This window comes from Panicum hallii, chromosome 8 (assembly GCF_002211085.1).
Source record: "Panicum hallii strain FIL2 chromosome 8, PHallii_v3.1, whole genome shotgun sequence".
In the NCBI taxonomy this organism is placed as follows: Eukaryota; Viridiplantae; Streptophyta; class Magnoliopsida; order Poales; family Poaceae; genus Panicum; species Panicum hallii.
Window position 1 is genome coordinate 1291861 of NC_038049.1, and position 16517 is coordinate 1308377.

Sequence of the window (16517 nt, forward strand, 5' to 3'; positions counted from 1 at the left end):
GATTCACCTTCGAGCGCTGCTCCGAGTTCTTCCCCGATTTATGGCAGCAACGACTCACGCCTCGACAACAACCACGATGATGCCCCATTGCGCTATCGCACAATGGAAGACTTGCTCAGTGATCCGCACCTAGGCCTTGAGCAAGTAGAGTTTGAGGAGGCGGAATTGATGCTCACCAGCACGGGGGAGCCATGCTCCTTTGCTGAGGCGGAGCGGGAGGAAGCCTGGAGGGCGGCAATGTGCGATGAAATCAACTCGGTTGAGCGCAACAAGACTTGGGAGTTGGTTAAACTCCCAACTGGGCACCAGGCCATTGGGCTAAAGTGGGTGTTTAAGCTGAAGCACGACGAGGCGGGCAAAGTCTTCAAGCACAAGGCACGATTGGTGGCATGCGGTTTTGTTCAGCAGGCCGGCGTCGATTTTGATTTAGTATACCCTCCTATGGCTCGCATGGAGTCGGTGTGAGTGCTCCTAGCTCTTGCAGCTCAAGAGGGCTGGACTTGTCCACCACATGGACATCAAATCAGCCTTCCTGAATGGAGATATGAAGGAGGAGGTCTACGTCAAGCAGCCTTCCGAGTTCATCATCCTAGGGGAGGATGGGAAGGTGCTGCGACTGCGTAAGGCCCTCTATGGCTTACGACAGGCGCCGCGGGCCTGGAATGCGAAGCTTGACTCAACGCTCAAAGCACTCGATTTCAAGCAGAGCGCGCACGAGCACGCCATTTACAGGCGAGGTGGTGGCAAGCACGGGGAGCCATTACTAGTCGGTGTCTACGTCGACGACCCGGTGATCACCGGATCATCTAAGTAGGCCATCGATACGTTCAAGAAGGAGATGAAGGGCCAATTCTAGATGAGTGATCTTAGGCTTCTCTCCTTCTGTCTTGGCATTAAGGTGCATCAGGAGGGCGGCACATCAATGTGAGCCAAGCACAGTACACCGCCCAAGTCGTGAAGATTGGCAGGATGGAGGAGCGCCACCCTGCCCAGACGCCCATGGAGGAAAGGCTGCGCCTAAGCCACGACAGCACCGCTCCAGAAGTCGACTCCACCGAGTACCAGCGACTAGTTGGAAGCCTCCGGTATCTCCTCCACACGCGACCAGATCTGGCCTTTGCAGTTGGATTTGCGAGTCGTTTCATGGAGAGGCTGACTGAAGAGCATATGAAGGCGGTGAAGCGCATTCTACCTTGGGAAGTGCTCGGTGAGTTGGCAATCACTCAAGCAATGAGTGATGACTCTATCATCATGTGAGGCAGAGTACGTTGCAGCTACCGCGGCAGCAACTCAAGCAGTCTGGCTCGCGCGACTACTCGGTGAAATTATAGGAAGGAAGGCTAAATGCGTGGAGCTCATGATGGATTTATATATGGTTACAAATTACAGTACAATATCTATCTTGCTCTTATCTTTGTACCCATTGCAATAATAGTTACAGATCGATTGAACTTTTTTTTTCCCTGGAGACCATATAGATGGATTTATATAGTTAGAGTATATAAGCTTTGACTACAAATTGCTAATTGTTTACCTGACAGAGAAAAAACGTGACCACACAACGTATACAAGTACTATGGTTTCTCAAAAAAAAATATACAAGTACTATGGTTCCTGCCTTGCCTATCCCAGAGCTTTGTCCGGTTCCTGCCGCACGCCGGGAGAAGGTAGACTCAGGTCTCACGAATCCAAGTAGCGCACTAATGCGCGAAAGGGTTTGTATAATCAAGAGCCCCAGTAGCACCTAAGATTTTAGGTTCGACTTTCTGTAGGAGTGAATTTTTAGAATTTAAGGGCGTTGCCTTTTTCAGCGGTAGGCGATATTTCTGTTGACAGCGACACGCCTACTGTGACTTCATCAATCTCGAGAATTTACCGGCTCGGTCTCTCGGATATGCTCATAGAGGTAGAGTTGCGTGCGTCTATTCATAGAAATGAGTATACCTACGCGTTTGTGAGCGTTTGCGCATGTACTGCGTTTTTTTTTTGTCTTCGGGAGACCGAAATGAATAAGCGAATCAAATCATCGATTTAGTTAACGGACAATCAGTCTTTCGAGTTGTCTGGGTGGTGTAGTTGGTTATCACGTTAGTCTCACACACTAAAGGTCCCTAGTTCGAACCTGGGCTCAGACATGATTGTTTTTTTTTGGTTTCTTCAGTTCCCACTGTTTTTTTGTGTGTGTTTTCCCCGTCTATCCATGCTGGAAGATATAGCAGAAACGTAACGACATTACTCTGGCAACTATGCAGCTTTGCTCACATTTTATCACCAACATTATCATGCTTGTGAACCATGTAGAGAGCCTTTTGTTATATTACAGTACTTAACACAGAGAAGTTGGTAGCGCAAGATTTTACATGCCACCACATACTGGCATTCCAGAGTCTGGGGTAACACATCTTTCCTAAACTAGAGCATTCCAGTCATGCATTACACAAAGTACACACTGCCACAAAAGCTAAGCGCCTCACTGACTCCTGACGCGCATTTCAACCTACTACCTGTCTCCCCCGTTGCCAGTAGCAGTACAAACCAAAATCCCTTACAAAACACGTCCCTGCTTACACAAGCCCAAAGGAACACTGCAACCTGAAATGACAAGACAGAAGCATCATTAGGCAACCATGGCCATATTGAGCTTGCCAAAATTTACTGTTCAATTTTACCATATTTCACACATTGACAAATGCATGAGCAATGAAATGCATTGTTAACTCTAGTTGTCAGCGATTTTTTTCCAGATTTTAGCAAAACATAGGGTGGTCAACTGCCTTATCATTATGTGTGGAATGACCTGCAGTCCTGATAAAAAGTTTTCTTCTCTTGTGCTTTTTCTGGGGGTAGAAATAAAAGAATAACAGCTACTCATATAAGACTTTGTTCAATATGTAAACAAGACTGTAATCTACTAACCAGTAACCACTGAGCATCGGAGCAAGATTTATTCAAGTTCAGAAGGATTATATTAATAGTGGTGGTTGATACATTCACTAAAAAGGAAATAATCATCATAAAGAAATATACAGAATAGTAAAGAGTTCAGCAGAATGGATCAATACTAATTTACACTGTAACTTGTAAGAATAATTTGTTGGACAGCAATCAGAAATGACAAGATTTGTTTTCCTGCTTTAGTACATTAGTTCGTGCATTCCCAGCATGTCTTTCAGTTTTATCAGAAAGAACCTCGGCAATTGGTAGAGCCACAGAGGCACGGCTTGAGTTTGGGAGCATTTGGAAACTTTCCCTTAATTCCAGGAGGAGCTCCTCTTGTTCCGTAATCGTAGGTCAATTCAGTCATGGGAGGAATATGTTTCATTGCAAAAAACATGATATGTGGGTAACTGTTGTCGCCATGGTCGTACTGTACAGGCTGCCAAAGGAGATTTGGAGAACAGCTATGGTTCAGAAAGCGAGCCACATTGCCTGAACTTTTTGCACTTATGGCAATAGTAATCTTTTTAGTCTCTCAGTTGTGACATTAGCACTTGCGTCTTCAAGCAATTCTGCTCCCAGGTTCCATCCTAAAACCTTATCAATAGGCCATGATGTGCAAAAGGTATATTCATCTTCCTCGCCATCCATGTTCAGATTTGTTTCATCAATGACTTTACCAGATGAATGTACCAGCACGAATGGGATCCCAAGACCTGACACCCCATCCACAATCGCCAGTCCAAAAGACCTCAAAGTTCAGATAAACACCCTTCTGTGTGACCCTGTTTCGACAATTTTGAGAACACTGGCATCTGGAAGAGCACTCATAAAGCATTGGAATATGCTTCACAAGCAATCCAGAGGAGGTGTAAGGAAGATCACCACCGTTCAGTTGTGAACATGAACAATTAGGATCACCAGGCAAGCACACACTAGGACACTTGCAGCTCTGTAATGGTTTTGTCTTGCTAAGTGGCCTCAAATACTCCACTCCAGTTACATAGTTGAAGTAGCTTGGCCCTTTCTCATCATCAACATCATTAACAAGGCATACAGGTATGTTCTCCACTTTTGATGATAAATCCAGTAGTATAGCCTTGTCTCTTGTCGCAGGATTTGCTTTCCACTTCTCAGTCATCTTCCAAACTGAAATTCCATCAGGCTGTCCTGGCTCTCTTCTCAGCTTGTACTTGAACACACTAAAGCCATTCTTTGCTTTGTCCATCCAGGAATCTTCGACCCGATAAAGTCCATCATAGATGTAAATTTTGCCCAAGTTTAAGAAAGGGTCTTGTGCACTGCGCACAACCCTGATCAGGTTTTTCCTTTTCATGCTGTTCATGAGAGCGAGGTTACCTCTTTCAAGCTTCTGGTCATGCTTCTCCTTGTGCCGACTATTGCCTCCCTGGCCTGTGTACACCAAAATGTCTATGTCATTGTCATCATTCTCATAACCACCAGATGAGATGATGCTGACAGCCAGAGTATCATTGTTTCTAACATGCTTAGCGGAAATGTAATCAATGCCAGCCATTGCAGGTGCATGTAAACCTACAATGCACATTTCAATCCTGAAGAAGAAAATGTCTTCAATTTCAACACCAGGTACAGGTCCTATGGTCTTCAGGTTATTGATCCTCAGGCCATTCTGCATCATGAGAGTACCAGCTTTCAAGTCAGCCCTCCTGCCTGCGTCCTCCTTTTCATCTAGTTGCAGTATACGGCGCCGAAGTGAATCAAACATCATCATGATTTCTTCAACTGATTCATTTGGGTCACTTGACGAGGATGGACAGGAGGCGAGCTCTATGTTGAGGCTTCTCTTTGTTGACCTGCGCTTGATGTTAGCTGCATCGGAGTACCCAGCCTGCTGAGTCCTCTTGGTTGTCTTCCGTGATGTTGATGTTGGTTTTTTATGATCAGAAAAGGGCTTGTAGTCTTCATCCCATTCATATTCAGGTCGCGGAATGGGAAATGCTGCTGAGATTGGAGTAGCCTTCAGAGGAATTGGTGACTTTGGTAACGGTTGACCAAATGATGCTGCAGATTGTTCTGGCGAGGCACGCGGCCTGAATGGCGTGACAAAAACTAGCATTGGATCAGTTGACTGGGTTGTCACATCATATCCCAGAGGAGTCGGGAACATTGGCGCTAATGACCGCAAAGGCTTCATGTCCAATGGTTGCCCTTGATCGTCATTTTCTGATTCATCTTGCGAGTTCTTCATGGTGAACTCCTGGTAGTTGCACTGAATAATGGTCAATAAAGGTCACTGAACAGTCTGTATTTGTGATGGTAGCAGTGATAAAAATAACCAACAAACTGTGATTACCGTGTGCAAAATGTATGCAAAATTGTATACTAAACAAGTGAGATGGATGTATAAGAAATAAGAAACAGAAATGAAAGACACAAAATAAAATATAAGATATGACGAGCAAACAACGACAAATAACAACTTCTAAAAGAAAATAACAGGAGCATAATATCTTCTGAAGTCCAACAATAACAAATCTAAGAAAATGTATATCCATTGATCACTACATGTGTTGCTGAGCACAGAGAAGTCACACTAGATATATGTATCTAGTATGCTTACGGATTCAAGTGGATGGATTCACATAAAGCACAAATGCTTCAGCGAGCTACTTCTTCCACCCTTAGACATTAATAAAATAAAATGCAGGTACGAATAAAGAAACGATAGGGGGAAATATGATATTTCTGCAACATTGAGGAGATCGCCCAACCCAAGCAACCAGAAAAAAGAGGGCCATTTCTTGCAGAGTCAAATCTAATCTTAGGTTATTCTAGGCAACCACTTACACGCACCAAAAGAACACTAGCAAAATCCAGAGTTGGGTGTTGAGTCTAAAACTTTCAGAGTAGCAGATTAGCTAGGAAAGATGAGATGAGAGCTGGAACCTTGGGGATGTCGTTGGAGCAAACAGTGCACGGACTCTTCAGAGCTCACAAAGGTAGGAAGAAAAAGGCGCCGGGTGCTGGCACAGTGGTGGAGTTGCTCCTCGTTCAGGTCGCTTCTTCTCTGAAGATATATACACGTATACGAACACGGTACAGCAGGCAGTCGTGTCACCGCTCATTAATCTATGGCTCTCACCAAACAAAACAGTGGATCCACTCTGCACCGTTGGACTTGGTTAAACCTTAAGATACGTGCCCCTGGAATTTGCTAGAAACAACTAAAAAGAGTGTAAAATAGTAGTTGCTAAACTGATGAATCAGCGGTGTAGTTGACGTAGCCAGGATGGAATGGTAAATTTGTAGACCTTGTTGCACAACAGCTCATGATCATTTCAATCCAACATCACATCACCTTAGAACGCATGTAGGAGCATTTTTTAGCCTCTGCTTCACTCCAGGTTAAAACATAGAGAAGTACTACAAGAACATTGTACATTGGGCATGCCTTTCTATCAATTTCACCAACAATAGTATGCTAGCAAAAAAGATAAACAACTCGTGCTATAGCAGAACACAGGTGCTCCATTTGGAAGTCCAGAGGGTACAACATTTTTTTAGCTGTAGAGGAACGCCTATGTGACTTGAGCTACCGCTCGGTGAAGCGTTGCATGGTCATCATCTTCACTTCTGCGAAGCGTTTCGCGCAGTTGGACAAGCACGAAGCCTCACTCCTGCTGAAGCTGCTTCCGATGCTCCCAGTAACGCATTTGTCCCAGCAAACATGAGTCAACTTTGCCACGAGCTCGTTTGTCAAGGCCTTCGTTCTCTCCTCCTGCAACACACGAAAATTTCTTCAGTAATTCTATTTCTGTCAGAGCAACCATCACTATGTCAGTTCAGTTGCACACGTCCCGCCCCCCCCCCCCCCCCCCCCCAAGAGATACTGGAGGCACTAATTGTAAATGCTACAAAAGATTCGAAGGATACAGGGTGATACTAATTAACTCTCCAGCATGCAGATAAGAAAATCAAACTGACACAGAAATCAGTTCCTTGAGCACCAAAGATTGCAAGTAATCAGTTTCCACCCATTTAATATAAAAAAAGCCACGTTAATTGTCCCTGAAGCATAATAGAAGTAAAGCAGCATCACCTCTTGTAATTATTCTCGTCAAATTTGAAATTTGACATAGCCAACCATCATTTTTTTCTCAGGTTCAACAACTTAACTACAAAATGCAGACCTCTATGCTTTATTTTGTTAATTTCTCATTCACGTCATACGAGATAAAGGACCTTGCAAATTACCACAAAATATCTGTAAGCGTAAACATGCTAATTTTGATGCAAATCACAACTATGCAGCTCACACCTACTATTTGAAAATAGGGTGCAGTAACAATATTTAGATACTGGACAGACATTAGGTTCAGTAAAATTCACAGGCATGCAACATGCCGTCTCCTTGTATATATCACACATGGACTTGGGAGTTTATGAGTGTTCAAATTCAAGTAACTGGCTTATAAACTAAATTGTTTCTGTGTTACCATGAGGACAAACTCTTTTTATGGGTCCACGACATCACTTATTATCATATGGATCCACGATGTCACTTTTAACTCCCTTTCTGAATTAAAATGGTCATCAAGTGCAGGTTACGAAAAAAACAGTTAGGAAGTCCCCTTAATTTAGGTTAGATAGAAATATTTTTCTATTTCTTTTAGGGAAAAAACCCTCTGTAAGTCAATTCAGGCTTAGCCAGAATCAGCAGGGAGATAGTTCATATACAGTCAGGGCTATGTATAGTTTGGGCACAGAGAATTGGTCAAAATCTGGTACTGCCTCCTGTTGTATAATGGATCTGACCCTTTTAAAAATTGGACCATGATACATCACTTATACTAGGCATTTGTTACTGAATCCTCCTAGGGTTTTATCACTGGTTATATCTCAATCCTATCGCCCAGGACACGTCTAAACTTCAGGAGCACTCAAGCTCTCAGCTTATAAGATATTATCTTTATCATTATCTAGGAATTCAAGGACACCGAAAAAATAAAGCTACACAATGGAAAAGGCCGTAAACGCTAGTTCAACAAAGGAATTAATGATTCATAATTTACATTCTGGCTCTCAGCTGACAACAGAGCCCTTTATAGGTCCACAATAGGAATTATAGCACACCGATGGATAATAATAAGACTAAAGAATGGGAAAGGGGTGGATACAAATACCACGATGGGGCACAGCACGAAATAGTACGTTTAAGCCCAGATTCATAGCGCTTTCTATCGTATAGGTGCCTGCCGAGGGTATATTGAGCAATACCATCGCCTAGAACAGTCAACAGAGAACCGGCAAGAAAAACATCTGGGGATGGAGTGCGGCGCCGATTGGCATGGGTACCAAGAAATTGAAGGTTTTCTCAGGTCTAGGTGGAGTGGAGTACCTCTATGAGCGCCTTGAGCCGCGGGTTGTTGAGGACCGAAGCATCCATGGGTGGCTGGCCTTCCTCTCTGGAGCTCAGGTCGGTGGTGGTGGGTGCCCTCGCCTCCTCTGCTCCTGCCCACGATGATTCTTCTCGGCAAGAAAGAAAGGGAGAAGCAGATGGGAACAAGGAGAGGTAGTTGGGCCTGCAATTTGACGCGCTGGATCCGGCCCACTCACCTAATTGGGTTCCGCCGCTAGGCCTGGTTCTGTTCAATTAACCTGGATCGGATCGCTAGGCCACCTACGTGCAGGCTCAGCAGGTAGCAGAGCACGCATGCAAGCGACGGCTAGAAAGGAGACACCAGTAGTACGTGACACTGTGAGAGACACCGTGGTGGATGACGATGCAGCAGCAGCAGCAGCAGCTAGCACATCCATCAATCAATCATGCACATCACTACTGGATCGGTGTTGCTTGCTTGCGTTTAGAGCTAAGCAAAGGCCATGGCGTCACGCATAACGCATACTCGCTCCGTCCTACACATGTTTATGTACTCCACTCCACCTAGCTAGCTAACTGCGGCATGCGTGCATTATCCATCCATGCGTGCTCCTGAATCCATGCTTGAACCATACCATGCATGCGCACTACTCCCTTCGCTGTCTAACAAGTCAAATAATTTATAGTTTGATCAAATTTATATAAAAAATTATTTATATTTATATCTCTAGATAGATTCTAAACAGAGCCTTAGAATGCGTTCGTTTCTTAGGGTCTAAAGTTTAGACCCGTCACATCAAAAAGAATCTTATCATTTAGAAGTATTAAATAAAATCTAATTACAAAACTAATTGCAGAACCCCAGAGCTAATTCGCGAGACGAATCTAATAAGGTATATTAGACCATGATTAGCTGATGATTACTGTAGCACTCATTAAATTTGTCTCGCGAATTAGCACCCAGCTGTGCAAAAAGTTTTGTAATTAGACTTTATTTAATACTTCTAAATAGCAAGATTCTCTTTGATGTGATGGGTCTAAAGTTTAGAGGGTAGGAAACGAACAAATTTAATGAGCCTAATTAATCCATAATTTACCACAGTGATGCTACAGTAATCATCCGCTAATTATGGACTAATATACCTCATTAGATTCGTCTCGCGAATTAGCACTGGGGTTCTGCAATTAGTTTTATAATTAGATTTTATTTAATACTTCTAAATGATAAGATTATTTTTGATGTGATCCCTCTAAACTTTAGTCATCAGCAAACCCGTGCTAGCTCACGCGTCCAATCCATATAAGCTGTACTTGCTGTCACCTAGCTAGCTAGGGATTGCCTGCGACTGACGCGATTGATGTGTTTCAGTTTGCTTTTGGTCCATTCAAAGAAAAAGAAGATCGAAGCAGGCTAGGTGAGAGAACAAGGTTACTGTGTTAATTATTGTTAATTGTTCTCTCTCACCCCGATTCTGGGAGACATGCATCTATCTTCCTCCCGAGACTGCCTAGCTAGCTAATGTCTTTTCTTGCACCGGATACGACCAAGACGACAGAGCAAGACAATCATATCCTAGGTCTTCACTGTGGACTGTTGAGTGCTTGCTTCGCCAAGTTAGTTAGATGACGTCACAACCCCCACAAAAATCTTATCTCTCACCAGACCACTCGGCAGTTGATGGGATGCTTCTGCTTCACTCTTTGATCTCCTTCCTGATCAGTGGCCAATGATTGAGCTTGAGCCGCGTGCGGGTGCGGGTGCGGCTGATGGATGGGGGACGACGATGTGGTCGAGGGCGGAGTAGCCATGGCGGCGGCACTGACGCTACATCCCAACCCAACAGAGCCTCTCTCTCTCTCTCTCTCTCTCTCTCTCTCTCTCTCTCTCTGTGTGTGTGTGTGGATGCAAGCAAAGCAAAGCAAAGCATACCGGGGGGGGGCCCACAAAGATAAATGGCCGCAGCCAAATCCAATGGTATGGATTACGCAGGGTGGGGCCCATCTGTCCGTGGGCGCGCGCAGACAACCACCGCCGGAGACCCCGCTCCGGCAAGCAACTCACCTGGCCGCGCCGCGACCTTGCCCTCCCCGGCCCTCTTCCGTCCTCTCCCCCGTCGCCGCGGCGTGACCCAATCAGAATCCGACGGGGGGTCTCGCTCTCGCCCACACCGCTTGCGTGGCTTCCGTAGCCCCTATGCGCACACTTCCCTTCAAAGCCACTGATTCATCCCAGTTCCTCTACTTAAGCGCACGCCTCCAGGGCTTCCTTCCTGTGTCCTGCACTCGCTCGCCTCTTCCGTCGGGAGGCCTTGGATGGTGGCCCCATGGTGAGCAGCTCCCTAAGTTTGTAGGTGATCCTACTTCTTCAGTTCTGGATGCTTAGTTTCAGCTTCTGTCATGTTCGGATTTTGGGTCTCTTGGTTGCGCACACAAGCTGCTCGGCGGAATGCCCAAGTTTGGAAAATTTGGTTAATCTTTGGTGCTCTTTTCTGATGATTAAATGAGTATTGTAACATTTTAAATTGACGCAACCGCTCTTCTTTTCCTATTGTATATAAGTGCCTGTACAGCTCGTATCTGACGAAAAAATGCTGACCATTTTAAATTGCATCTGCACTGAATTGTACAACATGGATACAAATCATTTAGCTTAAGGATAATGTTTTGGACATCTATCTAGTTGTTAGATGTGTAATATATGCCCGCCCTATGATACTTCTAGTGGGTCCGAAATTTTCTAGTCTGAAGGTGTCGATTTGTGGTTGCTTGTGCCTATCAGTTTCCACCTACTTTACTGACCTCTGATAATATTGTCTTCTTCTCTTATTTGTTCAATAGACACATGGGTTCGATTAGAGTTTACAAGTGGAAGCGTATGGGTACCAAGGAAGCATCCCCTCGTACTGTCCTCTGCCTCTTCTTTCTTTTCTGCTTAGGCTGCAAATGCCTAGCGTCAGAATTCGAAGCCACGCAGACAGCAACCCTCAAGGTTGATGCCTCACCGCAGCTTGCTCGGAAGATTCCTGATACACTATTTGGGATCTTTTTTGAGGTGAGACAGTAATTTCTTGGCACATGCATGTTTTATTGGTCTTCTCATGTTTTACCTCACATAATCAGAATAATCCAGATATACTCCATGTCGCATTACGTTCTTGCAATAACCAGCTTAGTTGTACTGTAGGAGATCAACCATGCAGGAGCTGGTGGAATATGGGCTGAACTCGTTAGTAACAGAGGTACTTTAGTTATTCTTGACTTGTACTGTGTGCTTTTTTTTGGTGTGAACAGTCTGAGAAGTGGACTGCATGCGCTTATTTTGCGTGTAAGCTTGAAAAGATTCTGAAAACAAATAAATAAAAAATATTCGAGCATAAGCTTCCTCTTGAGAAGCTTCTGCCAATGCATAAACATCGTCTGGATTTATGCCAACAGGTTTTGAAGCTGGAGGCCCCCATACTCCATCAAACATTGACCCATGGTCCATCATTGGAGATGACTCCTCCATATTCGTGGCGACTGATCGTACATCATGTTTCAGTCGAAACATTGTTGCTCTAAGGATGGAGGTCCTCTGTGACGACTGTCCAGCTGGGGGTGTTGGCATTTACAACCCAGGATTCTGGGGCATGGTATGACTTTCTGTTGATTGCATGTTTTCTTTCTCACATAGGCATGTGAAATAGATAATTTGTCATAACTACTTAGTTATTTGTACGATATGTTGTAGTCTAATGTAGGAGGGCTTGGTGATTGTGTCATACATAGTGACATCATTGAGTTCCATGCATTTCCTTCAGAACATTAAGGGGTGTTAATTTTTCATGCTCCGATGTTATGCAACTTTATACGTATTATGTTTTACTACCTTGGTGTACTTTTTTTTTTATCTTTTCAATAATGATACCTTTTTTAACATCCAGAACATAGAAGATGGAAAGACATACAACCTAGTTATGTATGTTAAGTCACCAGAAACAACAGACTTGACAGTTTCGTTAACGAGTGCTGATGGGTCGCAAAATCTGGCTTCAGCTACGGTCACGTTAGTACTTTTTCTCACATTTTTTGGACAAGAGAAAATATTTGTTTATTCATAATATCTGAAAGGATTGCATTTTTGTAGAGTTTCTGGCACATCAAATTGGACAAAACTGGAGCAGAAGTTGGTTGCTAAAGGAACCAATAGAACCTCAAGGCTTCAAATAACGACTAACAAGAAAGGAGTAGTCTGGTTTGATCAAGTATCACTCATGCCTGAAGACACATACAAGGTATATCACATTTATTGTTCTCGATCTTGGTAGTGAAAGACAAAAATAATGCTGAGAAAATACCTCTATAAAATATTGTTGATAATACATATAGGTTAGTAGAAAACCTTTGAGCATGAAGCGCTGACCAATTAATTATGCCTGGCAAAAAAATCATCATACCCCTTCAAAAAAATACTAGGTCAGTAGGTTGAGAATCCCCTTTTCCATAATCCAATAATTTTGCCCCATTTCCGTTAAATCCTGGACACCTGAATCTTGTGCAGGTATGCTTTGTGTCACCCACTTGGCTGCTATTTTTTTTTAACCCTTTACCTCTAGAGGAATAATGTAGCACCCAGTTCACTGCTTTCATTTGTTTGATGAATGTAATCATCAAATAAATGTCTCTGATGGATACCCCCTTTTTTGAATTTATATGTTGGTTCATCTATTTAGTGTACTCAGTACTTATCATGCACACGCAGGGACACGGTTTTCGCACAGAACTTATATCCATGCTTTTGGATTTGAAGCCACGATTCTTGAGATTTCCCGGTATGCTTGAAAATCACGTTCTCGATGTTAAGACATATGATATATTCTTATAGGTTAAATACATTTTGGGACAATTGACTAGATTGCATGCAACTATTGTAGGAGGCTGCTTTGTAGAAGGTGATTGGTTGAGGAATGCCTTCAGGTGGAGAGAATCTATTGGTCCATGGGAAGAGAGACCTGGACACTTTGGGGATGTTTGGCATTACTGGACTGATGATGGCCTTGGATATTATGAATTTCTTCAGGTACCAGTTTACATTGCTTCATGTTAACCTTTCCTTTCCTATCGTTGCTCCCTGACAATCAACATCGAAATCTACATCAAAGCTTGCGGAGGACCTGGGTGCTGCCCCAATCTGGGTGTTCAACAATGGTAATTGTTTTCAGATTTGTTGGATCTTAGATCGTTGTTGGCCTTCTTAACTGATGTAAAATTCCCTCTTATAACTCAGGAGTCAGCCACAATGATGAAGTTGATACTGTTGCTATTGCTCCTTTTGTAAAGGTCTGTTTTGAGCTCCATAGTTATCACTAAACATTTCTTGATCTAGCTATATAAGAGCCTTCAATTTTTACTAAATTGTATTTTGTCAGAAGTGGGATGAAAATTACCTTTACATACAGATCATTAGATGTTACAATAATAGCATTTCAGTTTTGTGAGCAAAAAAGCATATCTCAAGATTAAAAGCTTTATTGCTCAGATCATAATGAGAACAATTGCATATAATCGGTTTTGAATAATGCTAAAGGTATTCTCTTCTTCATGAGTGCTGAAAAATTCATGATGGTGGGTTTGATCCTTTACATTTTATTCAGGTAGTTCACATGCAGTGATGATTCTTGCCTTGAGTTGTACATTCACAGTTACTGAGATTTTCCATGAATAAACTTCTTCCGCTAAGATGAATAATAGCAAACTCAATAAGATACCTTATATCTTCTATAGATTTAGATAGTTTTAAAGTCATAGTTGTAGCTTTATTGTTATGGCAATGTTTGTCTTTTTACAGGATGTGTTGGACAGTCTCGAATTTGCAAGGGGGAGTGCAAATTCAACATGGGGCTCTGTTAGGGCTTCAATGGGTCACCCTGAACCCTTCCCGGTGAAATATGTTGCAATTGGAAATGAAGACTGCGGGAAAAAATTCTACCGTGGTAAATTTGTCAACTACATTTTTATTGCATCCTTTTTATAGTATATAGGTCAACGATTTGTGCACAAGGGCAATTTCTACCTGATGTGCATTTACTAGGAAAGAAACTTAATTAAATTGACTCTAACTCCCAGTGGTAGTTGACAAGGGAAATACCTCAGCTACAATTTGTTTGTACAGATGAAACCTAATTTTTGTCGTATGGCATAATATTGTCTATTTCTGTTGAACAGGTAACTACCTCAAGTTCTACAATGCTATAAGACAGGCCTATCCTGACATTCAAATGATCTCAAACTGTGATGGTTCATCTAGACCACTTGATCATCCTGCCGATTTATATGACTTCCATGTAAAGTTCTTGCTGCAAAGTCCTGCCGTCTCATGTTTCTCTGTCTTGATTTTGTGGTTCTGTTCAATTGTTCATGGTCAAGATCAACTTGCCCTCTCAATATTGCCTCTTTTTCTAGGTCTACACTGACTCGAAGACTTTGTTTAACATGAGGAGCACATTTGACAGAACATCTCGTAGTGGACCCAAGGTAAATCTCAATTTCACAAGGAAGATTCTTGTGATACAGCCCTCATTCATAGACCAATATTTACATTGATTCGGAACTTCCTTGGTGTTTCTCTTGGGATGTTCTTGGGGTAGTATGAAATAGGTCTTTTGTTGTTATGCAAAACCCTTGAGGGAGGGAGGAGGGTACAATTTTTCACGGTGCTGTGATTCTAAGAACAAGGAATATATACGTGGAGCTTGCATGATGCATCCTATGATGTATGCTTTTATTTCCATGTTCTGGAGACTCTCAAGAACGTCATTGATTATCTTGCTTATTTAGATTATCATTTCCTGTTTAGAGTTTAGACAGTAAGAATGTTTCTGAATATGATTCCAATGCAGGCTTTTGTGAGTGAGTACGCTGTTTGGAGAAGTGATGCAGGTAGAGGAAGTCTTCTTGCTTCATTGGCAGAAGCTGCTTTCCTTACTGGGTTGGAGAATAATAGGTGAGCTGTCCTTTATTAAAATTTTTTGGTTGTGAGTTTCTTGACGATCAGACCTGAGTTTTCATGGATAAATATTGGGTGTTGTCTTTGCTTATTGAATAGACATGCCGGACTTCTGCCTGCTCTAGTTCCACTTCCACTACCAAGATAATATTTTACTGTGAGTTAGATGACCTTTTGTTGGTTATTTGCAGTGACATTGTTCAGATGGCAAGTTACGCTCCACTGTTCGTGAACGACAATGATCAAACGTTAGTATTCATGGTTTTATCCTTTATTTGTTTCTTGTGTTCATGTTGATCTAATCATCTAACATTGCAATTATTTTGTTTGAATAAAACAATCAGCTGGAACCCAGATGCTATCGTCTTTAACTCATGGCAACATTACGGAACTCCTAGTTACTGGATGCAGACACTTTTCCGTGAGTCCAGTGGTGCTATGATTCATCCAAGCAAAATCAGTTCCAGCTACTCTGGTTCTCTGGCAGCATCTGCAATTACTTGGCAAGATTCAGAGAATAGCTTCCTAAGAGTAAAGGCAAGTAAAATTTATCACATCCATCTTAGCCAAGTAAAATTTATCATATCCATCTTAGCCTGTACCTGAAGTATTACAAACATGTGATCTCGCGAAGCTTTTGCGCAGGTTGTAAACTTTGGATCAGATGCTGTTAGCCTCACAATCTCCACAAGTGGACTTCAGGCTAGTGTTAATGCTCTGGGATCAACCGCCACTGTTCTCACATCTGGGAATGTGATGGACGAAAATTCTTTCAGCAACCCAATCAAGGTAATGCCATTTTTTCGCTTACTTTTGTCTGAATGACCATATGTCACAATGCATGCTTTGCGCTCTGTTTTCGGTTTTGGTCTTGTGTCCTCTGGCCCGTCTGAATCTGAAGTATGATTGTAAGCTATTGTGCAGGTTGCGCCGGTGAAGAGCGCGCTGAGCAATGCCGCAGAGCAGATGCAGGTCACTCTGGCTCCTCACTCCTTCAGTACGTTCGATCTCGCGCTGGCGCAATCCAAACTTGTTGCGGAGATGTGAAGTGTGATACACGAGGCTGGGGACAGATACACGAGGAATACACTGCACATGGTGTGATACGCAAGTACCAGCAACCAGGGAGTTGCTGCTGTTAGCATCTTGATAAAGCTTTGTATAGTGTAACATGATGCAGATATACAGTACTAAATAAAAATCACATCAGGTTGGTTTGCTGTTGACTGATTT

General features: G+C 42.9%; 3 protein-coding genes, 1 non-coding gene and 1 pseudogene across 4 annotated transcripts; 3 read left to right on the forward strand and 2 right to left on the reverse strand.

The window, feature by feature from the left end:
* Positions 1 to 102: 102 nt before the first annotated feature.
* On the forward strand, positions 103 to 465 carry LOC112902549 (uncharacterized mitochondrial protein AtMg00820-like). The gene has a single exon (XM_025971672.1). It carries the CDS (start codon positions 103 to 105, stop codon positions 463 to 465), a length of 363 nt encoding a protein of 120 aa, XP_025827457.1.
* Positions 466 to 2061: 1596 nt separating this feature from the next.
* On the forward strand, positions 2062 to 2135 carry TRNAV-CAC. The gene has a single exon. It is a non-coding gene; the product is annotated as a tRNA-Val (tRNA).
* Positions 2136 to 2337: 202 nt separating this feature from the next.
* LOC112903153 lies at positions 2338 to 5979 on the reverse strand (annotated as a pseudogene).
* Positions 5980 to 6249: 270 nt separating this feature from the next.
* Positions 6250 to 8467, reverse strand: LOC112902873 (mitochondrial import inner membrane translocase subunit TIM8-like). Its single transcript, XM_025972058.1, has 2 exons — positions 8318 to 8467; positions 6250 to 6697 (listed from the first exon to the last, which is right to left on the reverse strand). The coding sequence occupies exons 1-2, from the start codon at positions 8363 to 8365 to the stop codon at positions 6512 to 6514; spliced, it is 234 nt and encodes a 77-aa protein (XP_025827843.1). The 5' UTR covers positions 8366 to 8467; the 3' UTR covers positions 6250 to 6511.
* A 1823-nt stretch (positions 8468 to 10290) lies between these two features.
* On the forward strand, positions 10291 to 16510 carry LOC112902458 (alpha-L-arabinofuranosidase 1-like). The gene is made up of 18 exons (XM_025971552.1): positions 10291 to 10650; positions 11138 to 11351; positions 11484 to 11538; positions 11735 to 11931; positions 12223 to 12344; positions 12426 to 12573; positions 13041 to 13110; positions 13213 to 13358; positions 13441 to 13486; positions 13566 to 13618; positions 14127 to 14271; positions 14504 to 14622; positions 14741 to 14812; positions 15178 to 15281; positions 15476 to 15532; positions 15629 to 15821; positions 15930 to 16073; positions 16209 to 16510. The coding sequence occupies exons 2-18, from the start codon at positions 11142 to 11144 to the stop codon at positions 16329 to 16331; spliced, it is 2004 nt and encodes a 667-aa protein (XP_025827337.1). The 5' UTR covers positions 10291 to 10650; positions 11138 to 11141; the 3' UTR covers positions 16332 to 16510.
* The last annotated feature ends 7 nt before the right edge of the window (positions 16511 to 16517 follow it).